This window comes from Dendrobates tinctorius, unplaced genomic scaffold (genome assembly GCF_039654945.1).
Source record: "Dendrobates tinctorius isolate UK_male_01 unplaced genomic scaffold, ASM3965494v1 ptg000129l, whole genome shotgun sequence".
Taxonomy (NCBI): Eukaryota; Metazoa; Chordata; class Amphibia; order Anura; family Dendrobatidae; genus Dendrobates; species Dendrobates tinctorius.
Window position 1 is genome coordinate 34,177,501 of NW_027361797.1, and position 24,776 is coordinate 34,202,276.

The 24,776-nt window shown below is 46.8% G+C and overlaps 1 protein-coding gene across 2 annotated transcripts in view; it reads right to left on the bottom strand.

The window, feature by feature from the left end:
• The window catches only part of SMG1 (SMG1 nonsense mediated mRNA decay associated PI3K related kinase), a 203,662-nt gene that overhangs the window by 31,993 nt on the left and 146,893 nt on the right, over positions 1–24,776 (bottom strand). For both annotated transcript variants that reach the window (XM_073542939.1, XM_073542938.1), the window contains exons 45-55: positions 22,342–22,560; positions 22,040–22,230; positions 21,718–21,890; positions 20,966–21,245; positions 8,612–8,878; positions 8,298–8,532; positions 6,852–7,078; positions 6,408–6,558; positions 6,115–6,304; positions 5,349–5,818; positions 4,543–4,680 (exon numbers count right to left, since the gene is read on the bottom strand). In XM_073542939.1, coding sequence (XP_073399040.1) covers positions 4,543–4,680; positions 5,349–5,818; positions 6,115–6,304; positions 6,408–6,558; positions 6,852–7,078; positions 8,298–8,532; positions 8,612–8,878; positions 20,966–21,245; positions 21,718–21,890; positions 22,040–22,230; positions 22,342–22,560 — 2,541 coding nt within the window. The remainder of the gene's footprint in view (positions 1–4,542; positions 4,681–5,348; positions 5,819–6,114; positions 6,305–6,407; positions 6,559–6,851; positions 7,079–8,297; positions 8,533–8,611; positions 8,879–20,965; positions 21,246–21,717; positions 21,891–22,039; positions 22,231–22,341; positions 22,561–24,776) is intronic.

The following is a 24,776-nucleotide window of genomic DNA, read 5'->3' on the forward strand; positions in this document are numbered from 1 at the left end:
GTAAACTAGAATTGGGTGCATTATATGACCAGTCAACAAAACGTTTGTCTTGCCAAAATCTGACCATTCTGTGTCCATTAAATGATAAATATTTCTGCATCGATGCCAATTTATTTTCTTAACCGAAACCACATTTCGTAGGGTTTCAGCTTTCAAAAGAATTTATACAACCAATGGATGAATTTAACATCAGGTTATAAGCTTTTATTTACATAACATAGATAAGCGACATAACTTCTGTCAGAGAGTGTATGTGTTGGACGGTTTCTGAGGTTTCTTTGCATAGTCTGCACCTTGGGTCTTGTCTTTTGTGATTTGTTCCTGCTTCTAAGGATCTGGTACTTAATGCTTGCTCTTGTTCTGCTATGATTATTGCCTCTGTGCTGTCTCGGAGTCCAGCTTTCTCCAGCCATTGGTAGGATTTATCCTTGTCAACCACCTTCATTATCTGTCGATGGTACATCCCATGCAGCGGCTTGTCTTGCCATGGCGCTTCATGTTCCTGTTCTTCCTTCCAGATCTGTTGTTGTTGGTGCCTTAGGCTTTCTCTCAGCATCTCATCTTTTGGAGCCGTTTTTCTAATGTATTCCTGGATACTCCTCGTTTCATCCGTGATGGTGGCTTAGACGCTTATCAAGCCTCAACCACGCTCCTCCTTTCTAATGGTATACAATCTTTGGGTGCTAGACTTAGGGTACTGTTACACTTAGCGATGCACCAGCGATCCCGACAACGATATGGATCGCTGGTGCATCGCTAAGTGGTCGCTAGTGAGCTGCCACACAGGCAGATCTCACCAGCGACATAGCAGGGGTCGGGGGTAGCTACTTACCTGTCAGACGCAGCGATCCTGACGTCCTCCAGCCCGCGTCCACGCGTCGCTCGTCGGCGCCACAGGAAGCCCAGCAGAAAGTGGCCGACGAGAAATGGTCCAGGACGTTCTCGCGCGACCAGCGATGAACAGCAGGGGAGCCGGTCAGAGGTAAGAATCAGACATAGCGATATCGCTAGCAATATCGCTGCTACGTCACAAAATCGGTGGCGTTAAAGCGATATTGCTAGCGATATCGCTATGTGTAACGGGGGCTTTACGATGCAGACCTCCATGCATTGTGAGAAGCTTCCTTGTCTTCACATCTGCAGCTTCTATCTCTTCTTTTGGCCAGCACACTATGCCAGCAGGGTATCTGATAACTGGCAGGGCATATGTATTAATGGCGCGGATTTCATTCTTCCCATTGAGCTGGCTCTTCAGAACATGTCTTAGGCTGGCTTCACATTTGCGTTTCAGTGAGCAGCGTAGGCCTGCGTACTTCTTTCCTTAAGATCCACATACATCTTGCGTACCTACATTTAACATTGTGTACGCAGGGACATGCGTTGTATGCGGATGCGTCCCCCCGTGCGTCGTTTTGACGTGCCCGCCCAACGCCGTTACAATATGTCACGAATAAAAAAACAATCTCAGAATCAGTGGGATACATTGAAGTGTTCCAGAGCTATAACCTCATAAATTGACAGTGGTCAGAATTGTAAAAATTGGCTTGGTCATTAAGTACAGAATTGGCTCTGTCACCAAGGGGGTAAATCAGAGAGTGGTGTCACACAAAATAGTTAACATTTCCCACATGTCAAATTTACATCAGCACAATTTTGGAAACAATTTTTTTTTGTTAGGATGTTATAAGGGATAAAAGTTGACCAGCGATTTCTCATTTTTCCAACAAAATTTCCAAAACCATTTTTATTTTAGGGACCACCTCACATTTAAAGTTTTTTTTTTTTTTTTTTTTGGGGGGGGTCAAAATAACAGAAAATACCCATGTCATGTTGCACAGCCCTAACCCTAACCCCAACACCCCAAACCCTAGCTGTAACCCCAAACCCTAGCCCTAGATATAACCCTAGCTATAACCCCAAACCCTAGCCCTAGATATAACCCTAGCTATAACCCCAAACCCTAGCCCTAGATATAACCCTAGCTATAACCCCAAACCCTAACCCTAGCTATAACCCCAAACCCTAGCCCTAGATATAACCCTAGCTATAACCCCAAACCCTAGCCCTAGATATAACCCTAGCTATAACCCCAAACCCTAGCCCTAGATATAACCCTAGCTATAACCCCAAACCCTAGCCCTAGATATAACCCTAGCTATAACCCCAAACCCTAGCCCTAGATATAACCCTAGCTATAACCCCAAACCCTAGCCCTAGCTATAACCCCAACCCTAGATCCAACCCTAGGCCAAACCCCCAACCCTAGGCCAAACCCCCAACCCTAGGCCAAACCCCAAACCCTAGGCCAAACCCCAAACCCTAGGCCAAACCCCAAACCCTAGGCCAAACCCCAAACCCTAGGCCAAACCCCAAACCCTAGGCCAAACCCCAAACCCTAGGCCAAACCCCAAACCCTAGGCCAAACCCCAAACCCTAGGCCAAACCCCAAACCCTAGGCCAAACCCCAAACCCTAGGCCAAACCCCAAACCCTAGGCCAAACCCCAAACCCTAGGCCAAACCCCAAACCCTAGGCCAAACCCCAAACCCTAGGCCAAACCCCAAACCCTAGGCCAAACCCCAAACCCTAGGCCAAACCCCAAACCCTAGGCCAAACCCCAAACCCTAGGCCAAACCCCAAACCCTAGCTATAACCCCAACCCTAGCTATAACCCAAACTCTAGGCCCAACCCTAACCCTAGCTATAAACGCCAACTATAACCCCAATAGAAAAAAATACATTTTTTTATTTATATTATTCTTACCTAAAATGGGTGATTAAGGGGGGTTTGATTTACTTTTTTTTTTAATTTTGATCACTGATAGGGTCCATCACAGTGATCAAAATGAACCAATAGGAGAAATCTCCTACTGTTGCCAGGCGCCTGCCATTTTCTCCCTGTCATTTTACTGGTGGGGGGGGGGGGGGGGCCCTCAGAGGATCCCATTTATTTCTCCTCTGATTTGCTAGATCATATCAGAGAAGAGATATATACAGGAAATCTGACTCTTTTTTGTGGCAATCACAACACTGGGGTCGGATAGAAACCGACCAGAATCATGTTTTTCCAGGTCCTCGGCTACTCCCGGGGTAGCAGAGACCCCGGAGATTTTCTGACTCTGGGGGGCACTGTTAAAAAGCAGCGCTGAGGAATAAGTACCCTTAACTGCTGTCGTTGAAAGGCATATCAGCGGTAGTTAAGGGGTTAATGGGGCAAAAGGGGGTGGATTTTTTACAACTTTTTTTTTTTATTTTTCATAGTCCCTTTAGGAGACTTGAAGACGCGAATGTCTGTTTGGACCAGCGTTCACAGGACGATCATGATGACCGGTAACGGGGGTCTTCAGCAGACTCTTGGCTGTCATGACAACTCATTGGCGCCCTTTGGTCACTCGACGGGCGCGTTGATGAGCGGGATTCAATGACGCACTTCTGGCTGGCGAGTGTTAAATGCCTCTGTCAGTGATCGACAGCATTTACTAGTTTAAAAAACACGGGTGGATCCTGGATCCTTTCAAGGCTTTTAGTGGTACTTGATGGCTGATGAAATCAGCCGTCATGTGCGGGGAAAGATGCGGGCTCAGCGCCAAAGTGCACATCAAAGGCAGGGACACAATAAATGAAGTAAAGATAAGTCATTGGTCGCAAAGATACACTGTACATATAAAAAAAAAACAAAAAAAAAACACCACCATAAATGTTGGGTTGTACAGTTTCTCCTAAAAAGCAGCACCACAGGCACTTATGTCAAATGAATGGGGGACGGCCAACAGCCGAGAACCCAGTAATGGGTCCCGGAGCTTGGGACCTCAGTGATTATAATATCACCATATTTTTCAGATTATAAAACGCTCCAGATTATAAGACGCACCCTAAATTTCGAGGAGAAAAATAGGAAAAAAAAAAGGTTTTTTAATAAAATGGTGGTGCTTCTTATAATCCCTGCGTCATTGTTTACCGGGGGGTGGTGGCTGCGGTGAAGCTGGGTCCCAGGGTCGCTGCTGGAGGAGGCAAGAGTGGAGCGTTGCTACAGTGCATGGGCTGGGATGAGGAGGCGTTCCAATGTGCGGCGCACCGCTGCGCGTGTCCGGTGCTGCTGCTGCGCTCTGTCCCCAATGCACCGGGGGGGGTGTGTTCTGGGAGGGGGCTCCGCTGACATTTTGTGAAAGGCCAGAGGCCCCGGCAGATCATCCATGCTTTCCTTTGCGGTGGACCCAGCGCTGAGATCTCATCTCCCGAGATCCTGGTGTCGAGATCTCCATCTGTGCATGCGCCGCCTCCCGGTGGCCATTTTCCCGCAGTCCACCACACAAGAAAGCATGGACGAACTGCCGGGGGCCTCTGACCAATCACAAAATGTCAGCAAAGCCCCCCTGCTGCACCGGTCCAGAGCGCAGCAGCACCAGGGACACAGCGCGGCGGCAGCACCAATAAGGTATATCCGCATTATAAGAAACACCCCCGTTCCCCCCCAAAAAAAATTTTTTTGGGGGAAAAGTGTGTCCTATAATCTGAAAAATACGGTAATTACAAAAATATTTACCTGGGATGCAGCAATAGAAGAGTCAATTTGACCAAGTGTGTGAAGTTTCTTCTTCATGCTGGTTAAGATTGCGGAGCGCGGAGGAGGCGTAACTGATGGTGTCTGCGGACGACTGATCAGGAGATCTTCGTGTTGCCACTGAAATAAAAGATAATAGATGCACAGTTAGGGTCCTTCTATGGCAATAACTGCAAGCACATGAATTTCTGCAATCTCCATTCAGATCCAGTTCTGTAATAACTGCTGCATGTTAACATAGCCTTAGCTGGTCTGAGCAACTTGAGACGGTACTTATATATAAAAATCAAAGAATTAACACATAGGAAGTGTCACAATAAGGCTAGTTTCACACTAGCGCTTTTCAGCGCAGCGACGGCCTGCGCACGGCCGCTGCTAAGCCCCGCCCCCTGCTGCGCCTCCGCCGGTAGCTCCGCCTACCGGCGCATGACGCTGCATGCGTCCCCTATCTTTATCACTGGTGGCGCAGGCCGTGCGCAGTATGCGTTTGGCGGCGCATGCGCCTTTTTTGACGGTGCGCTGAGCACAACCAAACTGCAGCAGGTTGCGTTTGGCGCAGGTCGGCGCACCGTCAAAAGGACGCATGCGCCGCCAAACGCATACTGCGCACGGCCTGCGCCCCCAGTGCTAAAGATAAGGGACGCATGCAGCGTCATGCGCCGGTAGGTGGAGCTACCGGCGGAGGCGCGGCAGGGGGCGGGGCTTAGCGGCGGTCGTGCGCAGCCCGTCGCTGCGCTCAAAAGCGCTAGTGTGAAACTAGCCTAAGACAATCTTGGGATCATCATCACCTGAAACATTGCAATGTGTAGCTGTAAACGTTGCATGCTGGTTTTGCAGGAAGAAATGTTTGTTTCCAGGCGGCGGACCAAGTCTTGCTTCTTCCAAGCGGTGTCATAAGAACTGGCCAAGACTGTAGCTCTGTTCACCACAAGTTGTGAGAATCGGGAGATCTGGATGTTGTGCTCCACGGCCTTCTTACAAAGATCATCGACAGACACCTTGCTTTCAGCCCCAAAGTCCTTGGCCTCTACTTGGGCAATAATATCAACGCCTAGGGCACTGATGTAGCTGCACAGGGTCAGGCCCAGGGCCTGTGTAGGGAGTCCGATTAGGAGCTGCCTCACAAAGTCAGCCGTAAATGACTTGATGGGTTTGGCCATCTGCTCCTCGCTCAAAGAAGAGTTTCTATACAGACTTTTAACATTGACTAGCTGCACGGGTCCATTTACAGGGCCTTGGTCATCTGCTGAACACTTTCCTAATGAAAGACAAAAGAGGGAAAAAAAAAAAAAGAAAAGTAAAACTAAAAAGGCACATGTGCTGTAATGTACAATACATTGTCTAGACCTGATGCCCTTCCGCTGACATGTTTTACAAAAAGAGGATAATTGTGCAAAAGCCTCTCAGTATAACCTTAGGTATATTTTAATACCTGCGGCTCTTTTACTAGACCTCACACTACATTTTGGAGGGGTTGTTCTTTCTGGCCCCATGCACGTATTTTACTAAGATGCAGTAAAAGACTATGATGTAGCGGAGAAACCATGTCCTCACCAGATAAGGTTTGGGAGAAAACTCCACAAAGTTTGAAGAATTCCCTGATGGTTTGCAGTCTCTTCAGAAAGAATATTTCGTCTAACACACGGCGAAGCTCTTCATCGTCAAAAAAGTTCACTTGAGTACTGCGTGCTTCACGGATGATGTCAACTTTTCTCCAGGCAGGGGGAATTTCCATTTGCTTTAACTATATATGTATAAAAAAAAAAAAAAAAAAAAAAATTACACAAATAAATAAAAAAAATTGAATAAAAAAAAAATCCATTCGTCAGTAGATCAACATCCCCTACCTTTTCAAGAAGCAATCCAAATGCAGTTTCAACTTGAGCAAACATCCCATCAAATGCCACCAGAAGCATCTGACCAGCTGACATTTTTGGAGTTTCGTCAATGGTTCCATTCCTGGGCTGAATTAGGTCTCCATACTGAGAATGAAGCAACCTGCAAAAACCAAAGAATTCACTAGTAAAGTATCGCCCTCTTCCCAACCACGGTCACATTTAACCTGGTTTCTCTCCATGTACAGAGTGCATGACAGCAAGGAGAGAAGGACTAAAGCACGTGGGAAGGGGAGACAGAGGCTAAAGTATCAATATGGATTATGATTTTTTCTTCTTTGTCTCTGTATTTTATGAATGCACTAAATTAAAGCTAAAATGTCAGTGTCGCCGACTCCTCCATCAGCTACCCACAGCACACTACAACCCATTAATATGAAAAAGATCACTAGATACCTGGCGATATCAATGTACTGAGCATTTGCCTCATCGTCCAGACACATGGCGGTGTTCCTCAGATAGGTCTGTAATGAATCAACCAGCGCTTGCAGCGGAGTCCCCTCTGTGGTTTGTTCGATCAGGTTGTCCAATTCTTGCAGCATGACCTCTAAAGTCTGTTCGCCTTTCATTAAGCATCTCAGCGCTTCGGGGAAAATGATCTGACAGAAGTTCGAGTTGAGTTCCTTAAAGAAAAATCGTTATAATGTTAAAAAAAAAACAATTAGGTGGACTTACTGCTTAAAATGCATCATACTTTTAAGTCAGAACTCTGACATAAGCTAAAATGTGAAGATATAAGATATCGAAATATTGGTACATATTGTTTTCTATTCTGTAGCTAAAAGTTAGGCCATTGGTCAATTTTAAAAAGGGCCTTAAGAAGTGGTAATCAGGAGGGAAGCAAAAAGCAACACATCAACGTATACAGCATCTTGTAGTACAAAGGCTCCTGAGTGCACGAGAAACCCCCATTGTATCAGAACAATCAGGAGTGATACCACCGGGGTGACATGTCTCTCTGTCAAATCCCATGTGTGAAGGAAGAATAATCAGGATGTCGTTATCCAGAGTGACTATATTGTAGGGAAAGAACAGATTGATGACTACAGAGTCTCCAGGATGGTGGGGGAGATGTACAGCTGAAGTCGCAGGTGGGGTATAAAGGACCCAAGTGGGACACAAGGAGAGAGCCGAGGGAGAAGGCATCCTTAAAGAGGAGACGGTAGTAGGGAATCCTTGGGAAGGAGAAGAGGACTTGAGTTCTGGCTGGGTAACTATATCAATGTTTCTCCATGTCTGCTAATTAGTGAGTTTTGGAGCATTGCGTTAGGTGATTATTTTGTGATTTGTTTTATCAATTTTATGCTCTACATTTCATTCTGGATATAAAATACCCCACACAACTGCACGTCACAGGGTAGTGCGAGGTGCGGGGCAGAGGGGTGGTATTATAATGAAGCCAAGAGGCAGAAATTTCTTCCAGGAGGCACCGCACACCCCGGAACAAATCATTAACACAACATTAAAATGTCATTTGTCCACAACTAGACCACAGCCATCAGGCGTACAGGAAAGACTATTTCAACCATTCTCTTACCTCTGTGCCCATAGTAATAGCTGAAACGCATCTAGGGGTTGACAGTTTGCCATTAAGGAGTGCAATTCTACAAATCGATGACATTAAGGAAATGCTATTTTTGAAAATCCCTAAACTACAAATGAATACAGGTGAACTCGGGCTTTAAGTCTATAAACTTTATGCTGCAGCTCAGTCTATTTGACAATCTAGAAATTTCTACTTTTGTTTCATAGAAACATATGGAATCCTTCGAGAAGAATTTTCAGCCACAAATGTGGTTGCATCGGTAAGTGCTACTCCTGATAGATAATGATATCCTCTACCTGGAGGGAGATGTATACAGCATTGGCTAGGTGCACAGCTTCAGAGGCTTCCAGAGGGTTCGGGACATCCAGATCTTGTGGGATAAGTTTGCACTGTTTGAGTAGCTGTACGAGGCATGTGACATTGCCGCTCATGCTGCAGAGCTCTTCTAAAAACCAGGCTCCATCCCGTGAGGTTAGGTCCACCAGCTGCTCCCCTGCGCTTGAGGCAGCGCCTTCCATCATTAGATTGCGCCTGCAAAAAAATACCAAGCAATATAGGAGTGTGTCTACTCTAGTGAAGTGTATGACAGCAAGTGGCTACAATGGGTTACCTTGTTAAAGTACAAAGAGCAGAGATGATGACACTGGCCAGACTCAGGGAGCCCTCTTCACCATTTTCATGCAGGAAGACTTTGATGCAGCGCTCAATTTCTTTTAGCTGGTCTTCACACACTGGCACAGACACGGCCTCTTGTTTAAGCCGCTCCACCTGCCTCAGAAGGCGATTATTAGTATCTGCATAATGGCGCTGCAGGGCCAACTCGCTGGCAGAAATGAACTGAGCTTGAGAGGGCTGCGGTGCATACTGAATCTCATACCTGTCAAAAGAAAAACAAAAAAATAAACATAAATTTTACTATTTGTCATCTACTACAGAAAATCACAGGCAGTAATCGGAGCCAAAGGATTAACTCCTTAATAACAACCGGATGGGCGCGCTTACTATATGGAGCAAGTATAGGAGTTGAGCTCGCTCTATACAGAGTGGTGCCTGGAGCTGAGTAACTGCTGCAATCTGAGCTAGCTCCGATCTCAGCAGGTTAACACTTAAATGTTACTGTCGATCGCAGATTCAAGTCTCAAAAAAAAACAAAACAAAAAAAAAAACCAGACATTCAAAGTTTTTGGATATGTTTTAATCACCCCTCTCTTTCCCATAATACAAATGGTGAAATCTTCCCAGACCCATAGCGTTTTCATTTTTCGGGGTCTGGCGTTGGGTGATGGCTTATTTTTTTTGCGCCCTGAGTCAAAATTTGTACCAATTCTATATTGGGGGTAGGCACGATGTTTTGCTCGCCTCTTATTGCAACGTTGCGGAGGTCAAAAGACGTAATATAGGAGTTTTGATTTTTTTTTTCTCGTTACGCCATTTACCAATCTGATTATTTTATATTTTTGATAGATCGGACATTTCTGAAAGCAGCGATACCAAAATATCAAAATGTGGGTTTTTTTTAAACTTGATTTAATGGGTCAAAAGCAGGATTTTTGATTACTCACCGTAAAATCTGTTTCTTGGAACCTTCATTGGTGGACACAGGAAACCATGGAGTGTACACCGCTACCACTATGCATAAAAAAATTAGCTCCACCTCAGCAGGGTACACCCCACCGACTAGTACCAAGTTAATCAGTTAGTGAGAAAGCAGTAGGAAGAGCAACATAAAAGGGAAGTGTATACCACAAAACCCCAATAGAACAATAGAAGTGACAATAGAAAGAAACAAAGTTGTTAAACATGGGAGGGTGATGTGTCCCCCCAATGAATACTTTAAGAAACAGATTTTACAGTGAGAAAGAAAACAGGATTTTTGGTTAATCGCTTGGGGGACACAGGAAACCATGGGACGTCCCAAAGCAGTCCCCAGGGAGGGAAAACAGTACAAATGCCAATCGGATCAGAGAACTGAATAGAAGACCATGTCGCCACCTTAAAAAGTTGTAAGGCAGATGCCCAGTGCTGAACGGCCCAGGAGGCACCCACTGCTCGGGTAGAGTGGGCTTTAATCCCAAGGGGAGATGTTTCATTCCTAACCTAGTACATCTCCAAGATAGCCGCCCGGATCTAGTGAGAATGTGGCCTTTGATGCCAGAAGGCCCTTACGAGAACAAAGAGAAATCAGTCTTCCGGAAGACAGCAGTTCTGAAAAGGTAAACGCAATCTGTTCAGAGAGCGCTTCAGGAAACGCACTGGAGAAGAACAGAAGGAAGGAAGGACAGACAATGACTTCATTGAGATGAAAGGTGGTATCTACCTTGGGAAGGAAAGAGAACTGGCAGCAAAATCTTTGACACCCGGCTGATGGAAGTAATAACGATGAGAAAAAACACCTTCCATGATAGGACGGACAGAGACTTCTCTGAGTGGTTCAAAAGGTGGACATCTGAGAGCTTCAAAAACCAGGTTAAGGTCCCAGGAATCCACTGGCAGACGATAAGGGGGAGCCGCATAAGCCACTCCCTGAAGAAAGCTTCTAGCTTTCAGGTCAGAACCCAAGTTCTTATGGAAGAGAATAGACAACTCTGAGACTTGGAACTTCAGTGAGCTGAGTCCAGCATCTAATCCTACTTGAAGGAAGGCCAGAACGGAAAGAGAGTAGGCCACAGGCACGGTCTCAGACGCACTAATAATAATAATAATAAATAATAATAATAATAATCATCTTTATATAGCGCCAACATTCCGCAGCGCTTTACAGTTAACAGTTTCAAAACACAAGCCATAAATAACGTTAACAATACAATAATTAAAGCAAAATAAGACTAAATAGGATGACCCTGCTCGTGAGAGCTTATAATCTACAATGAGGTGAGGGAGATACAAAGTACAGGTGTGTATTTACAATTGTATATTTACAATGAAGGTCCAGCCATCTTGAGGGAGTGAAGGATGGATGGATATAGTGAATGGGCTACACACGCACACTTACACATAGAATGACTGATTAGTGAACGTGATAAGCCACTCTGAACAAATGTGTTTTGAGGGAGCGCCTAAAACTATGCAAATTGTGGTTAGTCCTAATTTCTTGGGGTAGAGCATTCCAGAGGATAGGAGCAGCACGGGAGAAGTCTTGGAGTCGGGAGTGGGAGGTACGGATTAGTGTAGAGGTTAGTCGAGAGTCGTTTGCAGAGCACAGCGATCGGCTAGGCCGATCGACAGAAATGAGGGAGGAGATGTAGGGGGGTGCCGCACCGTGGAGAGCTTTGTGGGTGAGAACAAGTACTTTGAATTGGATCCTATAATGAATGGGCAGCCAGTGTAATGACTGACGAAGAGAGGAAACGTCCGAGTACCGATTAGCCAGATGGACAACCTTGGCTGCTGCATTAAGTATGGACTGGAGAGGGGATAGTCGAGTGATGGGGAGGCCAATTAATAGAGCGTTGCAGTAATCCAAGTGGGAGTGGATCAATGCTACAGTGAGGGTTTTTGTTATTTCCATGGTGAGAAAAGGGCAGATTCTAGAGATGTTCTTTAGGTGTAAGCTGCAAGAGTGGGTAAGAGATTGTATATGGGATGTGAAGGAGAGATTGGTGTCAAACATAACGCCTAGACAGCGCGCCTGCTGCCAGGGTGTTATTGTGGTACCACCCACGGAGAGGGAAATGTCCAATTTAGGGAGGTTAGTAGATGGCGGGAGCAGAAGTAGTTCAGGTTTGGGGAGGTTGAGTTTCAGATAGAGAGTGGACATGATATTGGAGACTGTGGACAGACAGTCACTGGCGTTCTGTAGTACAGAGGGGGTAAGGTCGGGGAATGACGTGTATAGTTGTGTCATCAGCATAAAGATGGTACTGAAAGCCAAATCTGCTGATGGTCTGTCCAACTGGGGCTGTGTAGAGAGAGAAGAGAAGGGGGCCAAGGACTGAGCCCTGAGGTACCCCGACAGCAAGATGAAGAGGAGATGAAGTGGAGCCAGAGAACAACACACTGAAGGAGCGGTCAGAGAGATAGGAAGAGAACCAGAAGAGAGCAGTGTCCTTAATGCCTAGTGACTGGAGCCTAGAGTAGGAGATGGTGGTCAACAGTATCGAATGCTGAGGATAGGTCAAGAAGAATGAGCAGAGAGTGGTCACCATTACGTTTTGCTGTCAGAAGGTCATTGGTCACTTTGCTGAGTGCAGTTTCAGTCGAATGTAGGGGGCGGAAGCCGGACTATGAAGGGTCTAGAAGGGAGTGAGTGGAGAGGTAACGGGTAAGGCGGGACTAAACTAGGCGCTCCAAAAGTTTAGAGATGAAGGGGAGATTGGAGACTGATTTGTAGTTGTTTGTGCAGGATGGGTCGAGAGCGGGTTTCTTTAGTAATGGAGTAATGATGGCGTGTTTGAAGGAGGATGGGAAAATGCCCGAGGAGAGTGAGAGATTAAAGATTGTAGTTAGGTGGGTTGTGACGACTGGAGAGAGACTGGAGGAGATTGAGGGAATGGGGGTCGGTAGTGCATGTAGTCGGACAAGAAGGAGAGGAGTCTTGAGACTTCTTCTGTGATGGGATCAAATGTGGAAAGTGAGCCAGGGGAGATGCAGGAAGGAATGGGAGTCACAGCACTTGGTGGTTGGGAGCAGATTTCCTGACAGATATTATCTATTTTTTCTGTAAAGTGGGAGGCCATGTCATCAGCACAAATGTCTGATAGGTGCTTGTGCTTCTGGCCTGAGGAGGGAGTGAAAAGTGTCAAAAAGTTTCTTGGGGTTGTTGGCTAGTGAAGAGATCAGGGTGGTGAAGGAGGTCTGTTTGGCGAGGTGAAGGGCAGCGTTATAGGTTCTTAACATAAATTTGAAGTGGATGAAGTCTTCTGGTGTGCGGGTTTTTCGCCATAGGCGTTCAGCACTCCAAGAGCATCGCTGGAGAAGTTGAGTTTGCGATGTGAGCCAGGGCTGTCTAACTCTGTGCTTGGAGGTTCTGAGGGTGAGGGGAGCTACTTGGTCAAGGGTGCTTCTAAGAGTGTCATTGTAGTGATGAACAGCCAGATTAGGACAGGAAAAAGAGGAGATTGGGGACAGTGATGAGTGTAGGGAGTCTGAAAGTGTCTGAGGGTTAATGGCTTGTAGATTTCTGACTGTGTGGTAGGTAGGAGTGAGCTTGGGTGGGCAAGGATTTGTGAGTGTGAAGGAGAGAATGTTGTGGTCAGAGAGTGGAAGCGGCGAGTTATTTAGGTGGGAGATTGAGCAGAGCCGGACAAAGACCAGATCAAGGGTGTTACCGACCTTGTGTGTCTCAGAGGCGAGAGGCCTAGAGAGGTGGTTAGTGATAGAAGCTGGGATGCAGATGTGGAAGTAGTGCTGTTAATGGGGATGTTGAAGTCTCCCAAGATAAGGGTTGGAAGTTCTGAGGACATGAAGTGCGGCAGCCAGGCTGAAAAGTGGTCAAGGAAGTGGGTGGGTGAGCCTGGGGGCCGGTATATGACCGCTAATCTGAGGGAAAGGGGACGAAAGAGCCTGATGGTGTGGACCTCAAAAGAAGGGAATAAGAGTGATGGAACAGGGGGGGGGGGATGACCTGGAAAGTGCATTGTGGGGACAGGAGTATGCAGACTCCACCACCATGTCTGTTTGTGGGTCTCGGGGAGTGGGAGAATTGTAAGCCCCCATAGGAAATGGCAGCAGGAGAGGCAGTGTCAGAATCCTGAATCCAGGTTTCAGTGAGGGCCAACAGATTAAGAGCGTTGTTGAGAAAGTAGTTGTGTAGGAAAGGAAGGTTGTTACAAGCAGACCGTGGATTCCAGAGGGCACAATTAAAAGATGGAGATGAGGGAGTGCAAGTAATATTAATACGATTATTATGGTTTTGATATGAGATAAGGTAGGGGTTGGGGGATAGTGGGCCAGGGTTGGGGGAGATGTCCCCTGAAATCAGCAGGAGTAGAAAGATAAAGGGCAAATAGTTGTTGGAATTGTAATTTTTTTTCTGCGATGTGTTTGGGCAAGCAAGATGGGCTGAGGTTTCTCAGGAAGGTGAGGAGTGCATGGGAGCTGTACATGGGAAAGGGAAGTATAGAGGGGCTGATGTGTATGAGTCTTGATGGAGGGGGGATAGGGTGGTGAATGTGGATGGCAAGGAAACACAGAAGGATAAAAATAAAGCACATGGTTAAAGGGGAGAGCAAAGTGTGGGTTACCTGACTCCTGCCCTGACTAACTGCCATGTATAACTGCCGTTTTCATAATGCTTAGCTTCTGTGATGCTTTATGGGATGCTTGCGTGCTGCACCACACAGTGCATCTGCACCCCACACTGCGTTCTTCCCCTTAGGAATTACTACATATATAGGCCACACTACAGGGTCAGGAGAGAGGGATTGTGTGAGCTGGTTGGGTATAATTTGGCAGCTGGGGCCAGCACACCAGGGGATGGTTAGATGATCAAAGGCACTAGACCATGCTGTGTCAATATGCTATAGCGCCTTCCACCTGATAAGATCTAGAGAGGCCCCAGTCACGGATCTAAAGCAGTATTACATACAGTGCAACAAATGAATTATACCAAAGCTTTAGCAAGCACATTAAAATATGCAGCAAAATGGTCAAGCAGCAGAAGTACAGAGTTGTACCATTTGGATATATTGCAGCAGAGAAATAGAGGCAACAGAGGTGGGAAGTTGTACCATTCAGGCTGCTTGCTAGCAGTGAATGGAGTAAATACATGCAGGGTGGCTCAATTCATTACCATTTGGATATATTGCAGCAGAGAAATAGAGGCAACAGAGGTGGGAAGTTGCACCATTCATTGGAAAAAGCTTTCCAAGCAGGCTTCCAAGCTTGCATCAGGGTCTGAATCACACAGTTCGAGAAACTGGTCACTCTTAGGCTAGTTTCACATTTGCGTCTTTGCACGTAGCGCATCGTGCGCAAGTAGAAACGCATCATGCGTTTTTGCATGCGTTTACGCACATTTAAACCAGTGTCTACACTTGTTAAAACGCATGCGTACGCAAACGCAGGCTGTGTTCCCATAGACTGTAATGCGTTATGACGCATTCCGTGCGCAAGCGAACGCAGGCTTTTTTTCCGCCTTTGGATGGACCCAAAAAATGCAACAGGTTGCGTCTGGCGCGTCTAGAACTCATGCAAACGCAAGACCATGCGTACGCCATGTTAAACATAGGTACGCAAGATGCATGCGCTGCGCAAAAAAAACCATGTGAAACCAGCCTTAGAACCGCCGTTTCAACAGCCACACGATCGAATCAAATGACTGAGAATTCTGGTGGCAGAGGAGACCCTGAGAAAGAAGATCTGGTCTCTCCGAGAGTCGCCAAGGAGTGTATGCAAGTAGATTGGTGACCTCTGCATCCCAGGCCCTCCTGAATCAATCCGGTGCCATCAGGATGACTGGCACCCCTTCTGCTTTGATCTTCAACAGCCTAGGAAGAAGAAGTGGCAGGAAAAGGTAAGGAAGTGCGAACAGAGACCAGGGTATTGCCAGAGCGTCGATTTCCACCACAAGAGGGTCACGGGATCTGGAGACTAACTGTGGGGGACCTTTCGATTCACCCGGGACGCCATGAGTCCACGTCCGGAGTGCCCCAACAGAGACAAATCTGCTGGAAGACGCCTTGATGTAGTAACCATTCTCCCGCTGCAAGACACTCATGACTGAGAAAGTCAGAGGCCCAATTGTCTACGCTGGTTATGTGCACTACCGATATTGCCAGATCCTTTTTCGCTGCTCAGAGAAGAATCTTGGAGACTTCGTCCATGGCAAGAGGACTCCCTGGTGTTTAACATAAGCCACTGCCATGGCATTTTCTGTCTGGACCCGAACTGGTAGGACCCCGAGAAGGTGCTGCCAGTCGTGGAGGGACAGAAGAATGGCTCTGATCTTGAGAATGTTGATTGGCAGCGAATAATCCTATGGTGACTAGGGACTGTGAGATTGCAGAAAACAACTCCCAAGCCAAGAAGACTGGCATCCGTTGTGATCTCCTGCCAATGGATGGGGAGAAAGGACCGCCCCCGGCAAAAGAGGGATGAGGACAGCCACCAGTTTAGGGACACCTTGATTCGGGATGAAATCCGGACTGGACGATCAAGGGTGAGGATGGACCCATTCTATTGGGATAGGATGGTCTGTTGAAGGGGCCTGGTGCGGAACGGAGTGAAAGGAATCGCCTCTGCAGACGCCACGATCCTGCCCAAAACCACCATGGCCGAGTGAAGGGACATTAACCAAGTGGCCTGAAGAGAGCGAACACCCCGCTGGAGACCTGCTCTCTTTCCCTCTGGGATGAAGTCCCTCGCCTGAAGGATGTTGAACAACATGCCCAGATAAATCAACAAGATTTTGGCCTGTTGACTATCCAACCGAGTGTTGAGAGAGATAGATAGGCTTTCCTGGGCTAAAGGCCCCGTCTCACTAAGCAATCTCGGTAGCGAGATCGCTGCTGAGTCACAACTTTTGTGACGTAACAGCGATCTCACCAGCGAGATCGCGGTGTGTGACAGCGATCAGCGAGCGGCCCCCCTGCCGGTATCGCTGATCGCTGCAAGAAACCTCTGGACATTTCTTTGGTCGCTGGTCTCCCGCTGGCCAGCACGCATCGCTGTGTGTGACAGCGGGAGACCAGCGATCAGGTGTAAAAAAATAAAAAATATAGTTATTCTCACCTTCCGATGTCCCGTTCAGCCATCCCGCCTCTCTCCACGCTCCGGTCCCAGTGATCCTTTGCATGAATGACCGCGAGACTTTGTTATCCCGCGAGACCGTGACATCTCGCGGTCATTCGTGCAAAGGATCACTGGGACCGGAGCGTGGAGAGAGGTGGGATGGCTGAACGGGACGTCGGAAGGTGAGAATAACTATGTTTTTTATTTTGATACTATTTTCTACAGCGATAGCCAGCGATGCCGGGCGCTCGGCATCGCTGTGCTGATCGCTGGTGAAGCTGTCTGTGTGACAGCTCACCAGCGATCACATAGCGACTTACCAGCGACCCTGACACCTTCATATCGGTGTCGGGATCGCTGGTGAGTCGCTTAGTGTGACGGGGCCTTAAAGAGAAGGATGTGGCCTTGAAGAGAATATCATTGAGGTAAGCTAAGACTACCAGCCCCCTGGTCCAGAGAATGGCCATCAACGTGGCCATCATCTTTGTAAAGATCCTAGGTGTGGTTGCCAGGCCGAAAGGTAGGGCGACAAATTGAAAGTGGTCCTGCTGTACGGCAATACGCAGGAAAGGAATCTCTGATGAATTGTACAAATTGGAACATGGAGATAAGAGTATTGGATATTCACTGAACACAGAACTTTTGAGATTCCATGGAGACCATGACTGAACAAAGGGATTCCATTCTGAAATGACAAAGACAGACCCTTTTGTTCAGTAGCATGAAATCCACTATAGGTTGAACTGTCCTGTCCTTTGAAACTACAAAGTCGTTTGAATATAAACATGTAGAACGTTCCTGAGGTGGTACAGGAACGATCACACCTGTTTGGAGCAGCGAGGAGATGGCTGTGAAGAACCCCGGAACCAGGGAGGGGTTTCTTGGGGGTCAGGATTCGAAAAAACGGTCTCTGGGCCGGGAAGTGACCTCAATGTTTTCTAATGACAGCACCACCTCTCTGACCCAGGCATCCTTGACGGGGCGAGCCAAGAGTCACTAAAAAACAGTCCGCCCACCCTGAAGGACTCCCTGGGAGGGAGAGAAATGTCATGCGGAGGAGAATCTGCTAGGTCTGCTACTATAGGGCCTGGCTTGCGCAGGGAGAGGGCGCCAGGAAAGAGTCTGCTTGAACCAAGGTCTTCTCTTTTCCTGCAGTCTCGCTTGAAGAGTGGAATACTCCATAGATGAGAAGCGGGCGAAATTTGTGCTTGGGGGGGGAGGGCGCTGAGATTTAGCATGAGGGAGGAGAGAACTCTTTCCACCGCTGGCCTCCGTTATGATCTGGTCCAGCTTTGATTCGAACAGACGTGATCCAGGAAAAGGCAGACAGGTCAGGGACTATTTGGAGAACAAATACGACTGCCATGCCTTTAGCCCTATGGTCTGCGGATGGCCATTATGTTACTGGATGCTTGAGCTGCACAGAAGGCAGCCACTACATATATTCCCCACTTGCGAGATCTGGTTCACCAAGTCTGTTAACTTGTCAGGTGTGGCTCCCGCAAAGATGCCCTTACGGAGTTGCTAAGCCCATGCAGAAATAGACTGACACCCATGTGGTGGCAAAGGCAGGACATAAGGAAGAACCTACAGCTTCAAAGGCTGACTTTGCAAATGACTCCATGAGTTTGTAATTGGGGTCCTGAAGAAATGCCCCTTCTGTAAGGGGAAGGACAGTATTGGTGGACAGTCTGGAGACTAGGGAGTTTACTGTCGGAGAGATGGACCAATTTTCCATAAACTCTGAAGCAAACTGATGCAAAATCCTGAGTCACTTCCCTCTCTGGAAGAGTCTGATAGGATTTTCCCTTTCTCTTGAAAGAAGCCCCCTTCAAACTCCTCTTTTGTGGTGGGCAAAACGTTGAGTTCACCAAGAACGTCTGAAGGACACTTCCAGATCAGAGGGCTCCAAAGCGCTGCAATAAGATGCTCTATTATATCTCTCATGTTAGTAGCCAGGTAAGGATCCAGGTCTGACTCAGCTTCAGCCTGAGTCCAACTCCAGTACCCCTGGTGTCTCTGGGGAAAACGACTGGGAAGACGTTACTTGTCCAGAGGGACTGGTGGGGGTGGGTGGTGGTGAGAGGAGCGAGAAGAGGAACTGGAGTGACTGTCCTGCCTAGCTCTCTTACAACCATTTTTGGTATCCTTAGGAGGATGTGGGGAAGGGGATCCTATGGCATAGGACAAAGAGATAGGCAATCTCTGAAGTACTGACAAAAGGGTCTACAGAAGAGGGGGCATGTTCAGAAAAAGACCACAGATAAAGAGGAAGTGAGGGTGGAGCCGAATGCGACAGCTAGGTTGCACTGTAGCCGGGGCCTCAAGTGAGAGGAGAGGCATGGGGAAGGAGGGGGGAGCATCGCAGAGCATACATACTGTGAAGTTGAAATAATGGCCAGCTACAGTAAAACACACACATAATCGACCCCAACACACAAGAAAAACTCCAAAAAGGTACATTTTGTCATAATAAATTTCTGATAGCAGCGTAGATCCTGTTACACTCTTGATGTGTTAGGGGCTGTGGTCCAGCTGGACAGGCAGATAAGAATGAGTTACCAGTCCACGTCGTACTCTCTGTCTCTATGTGGGACAACAGAGTGAAAATCATCACTGACACCAAGGTAAATTGATTAACTTAGTGCCAGTAGGTGGGGTGTACACTGCTGGGGAGGGGCTAAATTTTTTGTGCACAGTGTCCAGCTCTTAGTCGCAGCAACAGCATGCACCCATGGTTTCCTGTGCCCCCCAATGAAGTTATAGAGAAAGGGGGGGTGATTTGAACTTTTTTCCCCACATTTATTTATTTACTAGCTGAAGAATGTGGCGTTGCCCGGGAATAACTAACTGTGGGTCCCGCGCTCTCCCTTAAAAGCCCTGCTCTCCACCTGACATCACGCTCTCTCCTTCCGCAGCCCAGATCTCCATGAGCCGTCCCGTTCTATCCTTCCACAGCCCTGCTCTCCATCCGTGTCCTGCTCTCCCTCCACAGCCCTGCTCTCCACGCACCGTCCCACTCTATACATCCGTGTCCCGCTCTTTCGACATGCCCCGCTCTCCACGCAGAGTCCCACGCTATCCCTCTGCAGCCCCGCTCTCTCCATCCGTGTCCCGCTGTCTCCCTCAGAGCTCCGCTCTCCACCCGCATCCAGAACTTTCCCTCTGCAACCATGCTCTCCAGTCGCCAGTGGGCGGAGCTATGTGGCGTGGGGGTAGCTTGATACACATACAAACAGCTTTATATAAATATAGCTTTTTTAACTTTAATAGTCCCCTTAAGAGTCTTGAAGGTGCAATCTTTTAATAGCCTTTGCTACACATAGCAGTGTTTCGGCGCTACTATGTATAGCAGAAATCATGATCTCCAATGAATGCCGGCCACGAGCCAGCATTCACAGAAGGATCATAATGACAGGCACAGCGGTTCTCTGCAGACCCCTGGCTGTCATGACAACCCTTCGGGGCCCCGCGATTATGTGACAGATGCGCTTCCTGTCAGTGATTGATAGCGGGATTAAACTGGTTAACAGCCATTAAGTGTGGGGAAAGATGAGGGCTCGATGTACGAATGCACATCAAAAGGCAGGTATACGACCTCAACCTTTAAGATAAATGTACGTCAAAGGTCGTGACGGGGTTAAACAACTACTGACTGAAAAGGACTTAAAACCTCCTAAAAAAAAAGCAGAAGCTTAGAGTTTTTAGTCATGTTACCTCTGAAAAGAGGAGAAAGTCATGTGGACCCCAAAACTGCACTAATAGAAACTACAAGTCACCTGGCAAATACTAGACGTTTTTCAAATTTTATCGACTGAAAATAAGAAAGCCATTTTTTAATGCTTTTACTTATTTGAACTAGTTACATTAAAATAAAACATCCACATAAATTTGGCATCAACATAACCTTACTGATCTGAAAGCAAAATCATCAGGTCAAGCACAATTGCCATTATTTCTTACTCAATTCCTCCCCAATGGCAATTTTTTTCCCTATCATTTCACGATATTAAATGGCAAAATGAACGGCAACGCTTAGGAGTACAACTCCTGCAAAACACAGCCTACATACGGTTATATCGCTGGAAAAATACATAAGTTCTAGCTATTGGAATCGGAGTAGGGAAAACAAAGACAAAAAAAACTATTTAAGGCCACATTTCCAAGGAGTGAAATGTTGTATTGTCATTACTACATACGTCTCCCAAAGTACTGAGCAGTTCTATGCGAGTCTGAGAACGGTAGAATAGAGCAGCCTGGAACCCACACAATAGCTTCTGAATTCTATACTTACTTTGTGTAGATTTCTTGACAGTGCTCCATTGTCATGCTGCAGATCAGTTCTTCCATCCAGGTCTTCCACTGCTCCATTCTGTGTCTCTGAAACACAGATTTGGGGTACAAAAGTGCGACAGTGGCATAGTTGTGCAGGTGCTCCAGGCAGCCACGTAGCACCGAGCGGCGCTGTTGCATCAGTGTGCCCATCTCTGCCTCATACTGCTCGCACTGTGTGATCAGGTGAGCCTGGCCGGCGTTCTGCAAGAACGCTGTAGCGGGTACATAGCTGGGAGGACCTGAGGAAACACAATAAGTATATAGACAAGATAAAGAAAATTGCCACTAATAATGCACTGGAGGACGCGCGCCCTGCCCTGTCTCCAAGGCTCTGGGTCCCCCGTACAGTAGTCAGTACTGAGCCGATATTATTATACAACACTCGATACAGGAGTGTAGGAGAAAAATCTAGTGTCCGGATGTGAGCGGCCCGGACCCTCCGGGTCTATGCTGTTATATAGAACAGTAGCGGACGTTCCCAAATCGATTCTTTTATACAACGCTAGAGAATGCTCTATTTCTGCACATATCAGAATGCAAAAATTAGTGTGTGTGTATATATATATATATATATATATATATATATATATATATATATATATATATATATATATATATATATATATATATATATATACACACACACACACACATACATATATCGATATTTTAATTTATTTGCAGATGGTAACAAAATGAATTGTTACATACCCAAGTCCATTTGGCTGCTTATTTCCTGCAGCAAGCCTGCCAGTTTCGTTGCCTCTAAATTGCTGAAGGCGGCTTGATACTGAGTTATCCATTGCTCAAATTCGTTCAGCTTCACTTGGATAGATTCCTGGACGGCTCTCTGCTGTGTCTGTAGCTGGGTGTGTTCAGAATACCTAAAGAAACAATAGTCAGCAATGGAATATTGGATTCATGCACAAATCAGTACTGAAAAAGGGCTATCCGGGCCTGGGACACAAGTATGGAGCCATTCTGTGTCAGGTGTTTCAGGTTTTTAACGCTTAAAGTGCCAAAAATAGCCAACCTATGCTGCAGAGTATGAGCAGGGTGATCTGATGCTTCGGCGCCTTCTAAGAATGCTATCTCTTCCACGAGTCTGGCCTGCAACTTCTCCACTTCTGACAATTCTTCATGCAAGTTTAGATATTCCTCCAAACTGCTGTCTAGTTTAGGAAGGACACTCAGCATCTCATCTTTGTTTTTAAACCAGTTCACCTTAAAAAAAAAAAAATAAATAAATAAATGGTCAAATCGCACACAATTTCTTGTAGATCAGGGGAGCCAATTTCATTATATCCCCAAAAATGCATGAGAGCAGGTCACTACCTTAATTTCTGCTACCCTGGAAGAAAACAGGCTCTGTGTGATCTCTCGCTCCATCTCTCGTTTGCTTTGTTTGCTTTCTGCCTGCTGACCTCCTCCACCATAGACCGCACCAGCAAATCCAGCTTCTCCACCCGCTGTCCAGTCCACAAGAGGGTCGTACACAAAAGCCTCTAGTAAAGTCAGCAATGTCTCCCTGCCTCTCCTCATTATGTGAAGGACCTGTAGTCAAGCACAGCAGATTGTGAGAAATAGCATAGGAAAAATACCTACTATTTAAATCAGGCTTTTATGTTAATATATTTTTTGGTCAGTTTTTTTTTTTTTTTTTTTTTTTTTTTAACTGCCTGCTAAGATTATTCTATCCTCATACTACCCGTTTCAGAAAATCCACCCACACATACATTAGTAGCAGTGATCAGACTCTGACCTTATCTTTTGTATTGTAGCTTCTAATGAGTGTGCGCAAAGGTGCCCGAGGGCTAGATGCGCGCGCAAAGGTGCCAGAGGGCTAGGCGTTAGGGTAGCAAATTAAACTCTGTCACTTGACAAGAAAATGGGTTGAGGAAATTCTGATACTTCGTAGAAGTGTATAAAGTGATAACACTATACTTTGCCCATCTTTCAAAAAAAAAAAAAAAGAGAGAATTTAACATGTCAAAAGAGAGTAAAATTAAAATCCATAATACATCTCCAGAGAGGTCAGGACATTTTACCCTCACATTGAACATATGGGATTAATTACTAATACTTCAACCTCCATTGAAGTAGGACTCCAGATTTAACCATGCGTGACTAATTATAGCTGGAGAAAGAGAATCTAATAACAGGAGAAATGGGAAAGAGCTGACACTTCCATATCTACTGAAGTTGGGGCCTCCTGTAGTAACCAGGTAACTACAAGAAGATTTGCTGGGAAGAGGAAAAGAAGATTTTTGTGTACTCACCGTAAAATCTTTTTCTCTTAGCCTCTAATTGGGGGACACAGAACCATGGGGTGTTATGCTGCTGTCCACTAGGAGGCGACACTATGCATAATCTGAAAAAGATTAACTTTGGCTCCTCCTCTGCAGTATACACCCCTGGACGGCGTCAGCCTTCTCCAGTTTTGTGCAAAAGCATTAGGAGGAACGTAACCAAATAACATAACCATGCCTGTAAGAAGGCTACTATGTACGAGCTCAAAGAACAATATGAGAACTCAACCGTAAACAACGGCCCATAAGGGCAACAGGGTGGGAGCTGTGTCCCCCAATTAGAGGCTAAGAAAGATTTTACGGTGAGTACACAAAAATCTTCTTTACTCTGTCGCCTCATTGGGGGGACACAGAACCATGGGACGTCCCAAAGCAGTCCCTGGGTGGGAAGCAATGGACGAAAAATGTGCTAGCAGGTCCCTAAACTTGGGGCACTGCCGCCTGCAGAACCAGTCTACCCAGGCTCGCATCCGCTGAGGACTGGGTATGAACACTGTAGTGTTTCGTAAACGTGTGTAGGCTAGTCCAAGTGGCCGCCTTACACACTTGTTGTGCCGAAGCCTGATGCCGAATGGCCCAGGAGGCCCCTACTGCCCGTGTAGAGTGTGCCGTGATACCGGCAGGAAGAGGGGAACTGTTAAGTCGGTAGGCCTCATGTATGGTGGACTTGATCCACCTGGCAAGGGTAGCCTTGGAAGCCGGCAGTCCCTTGCGACTACCTTCTGGAAGAATGAAGAGGGAATCAGACTTCCGGAAAGGTGCAGTCCTGGACACGTAAATCCGCAATGCTCTGACGAGGTCAAGCGTATGCAGAGCCTTCTCCACTCTATGAACCGGAACCGGGCAAAGGGATGGCAGTGAAATCTCCTCATTGAGGTGAAAGTTGGACACAACCTTCGGAAGGAAGGATGGTACCGTGCGGAGAACCACCTTGTCCTGGTGAAAGGCTAGGAAAGGCCGTCTGCAGGAAAGTGCTGACAATTCCGACACTCTGCGTAACGAGGTGATCACCACTAGAAAAAACACTTTCTGAGACAGAATGGAGAGTGGAACTACTCTAAGAGGTTCGAACGGTGGAGCTTGCAATGCTGTCAGGACCAGATTGAGGTCCCATGTATCCAGCGGACGTTTGTAGGGAGGAACCAATCGGGAAACTCCCTGGATGAAAGTCCTTACTTGCAGTTTAATAGCAATGCGCTTTTGAAAAAGGACTGAAAGCGCCGACACCTGACTCTTAAGCGAGCCTAAGGATAGCTTGGCGTCTAGGCCCGATTGAAGAAAACCTAGTACCTTCGGGAGAGAATAAGGGAGTGGGACTTGTCCATGAGATTCGCACCAAGAAAAGAAAGCTCTCCAGGTACGATAATAGATCTTGGCGGAGGCAGGTTTCCTTGCCCTGATCATAGTTGCAATGACTGCCGGTGAAAAACCTGCCTGGGTTAGAATCCAGGTTTCAAGGGC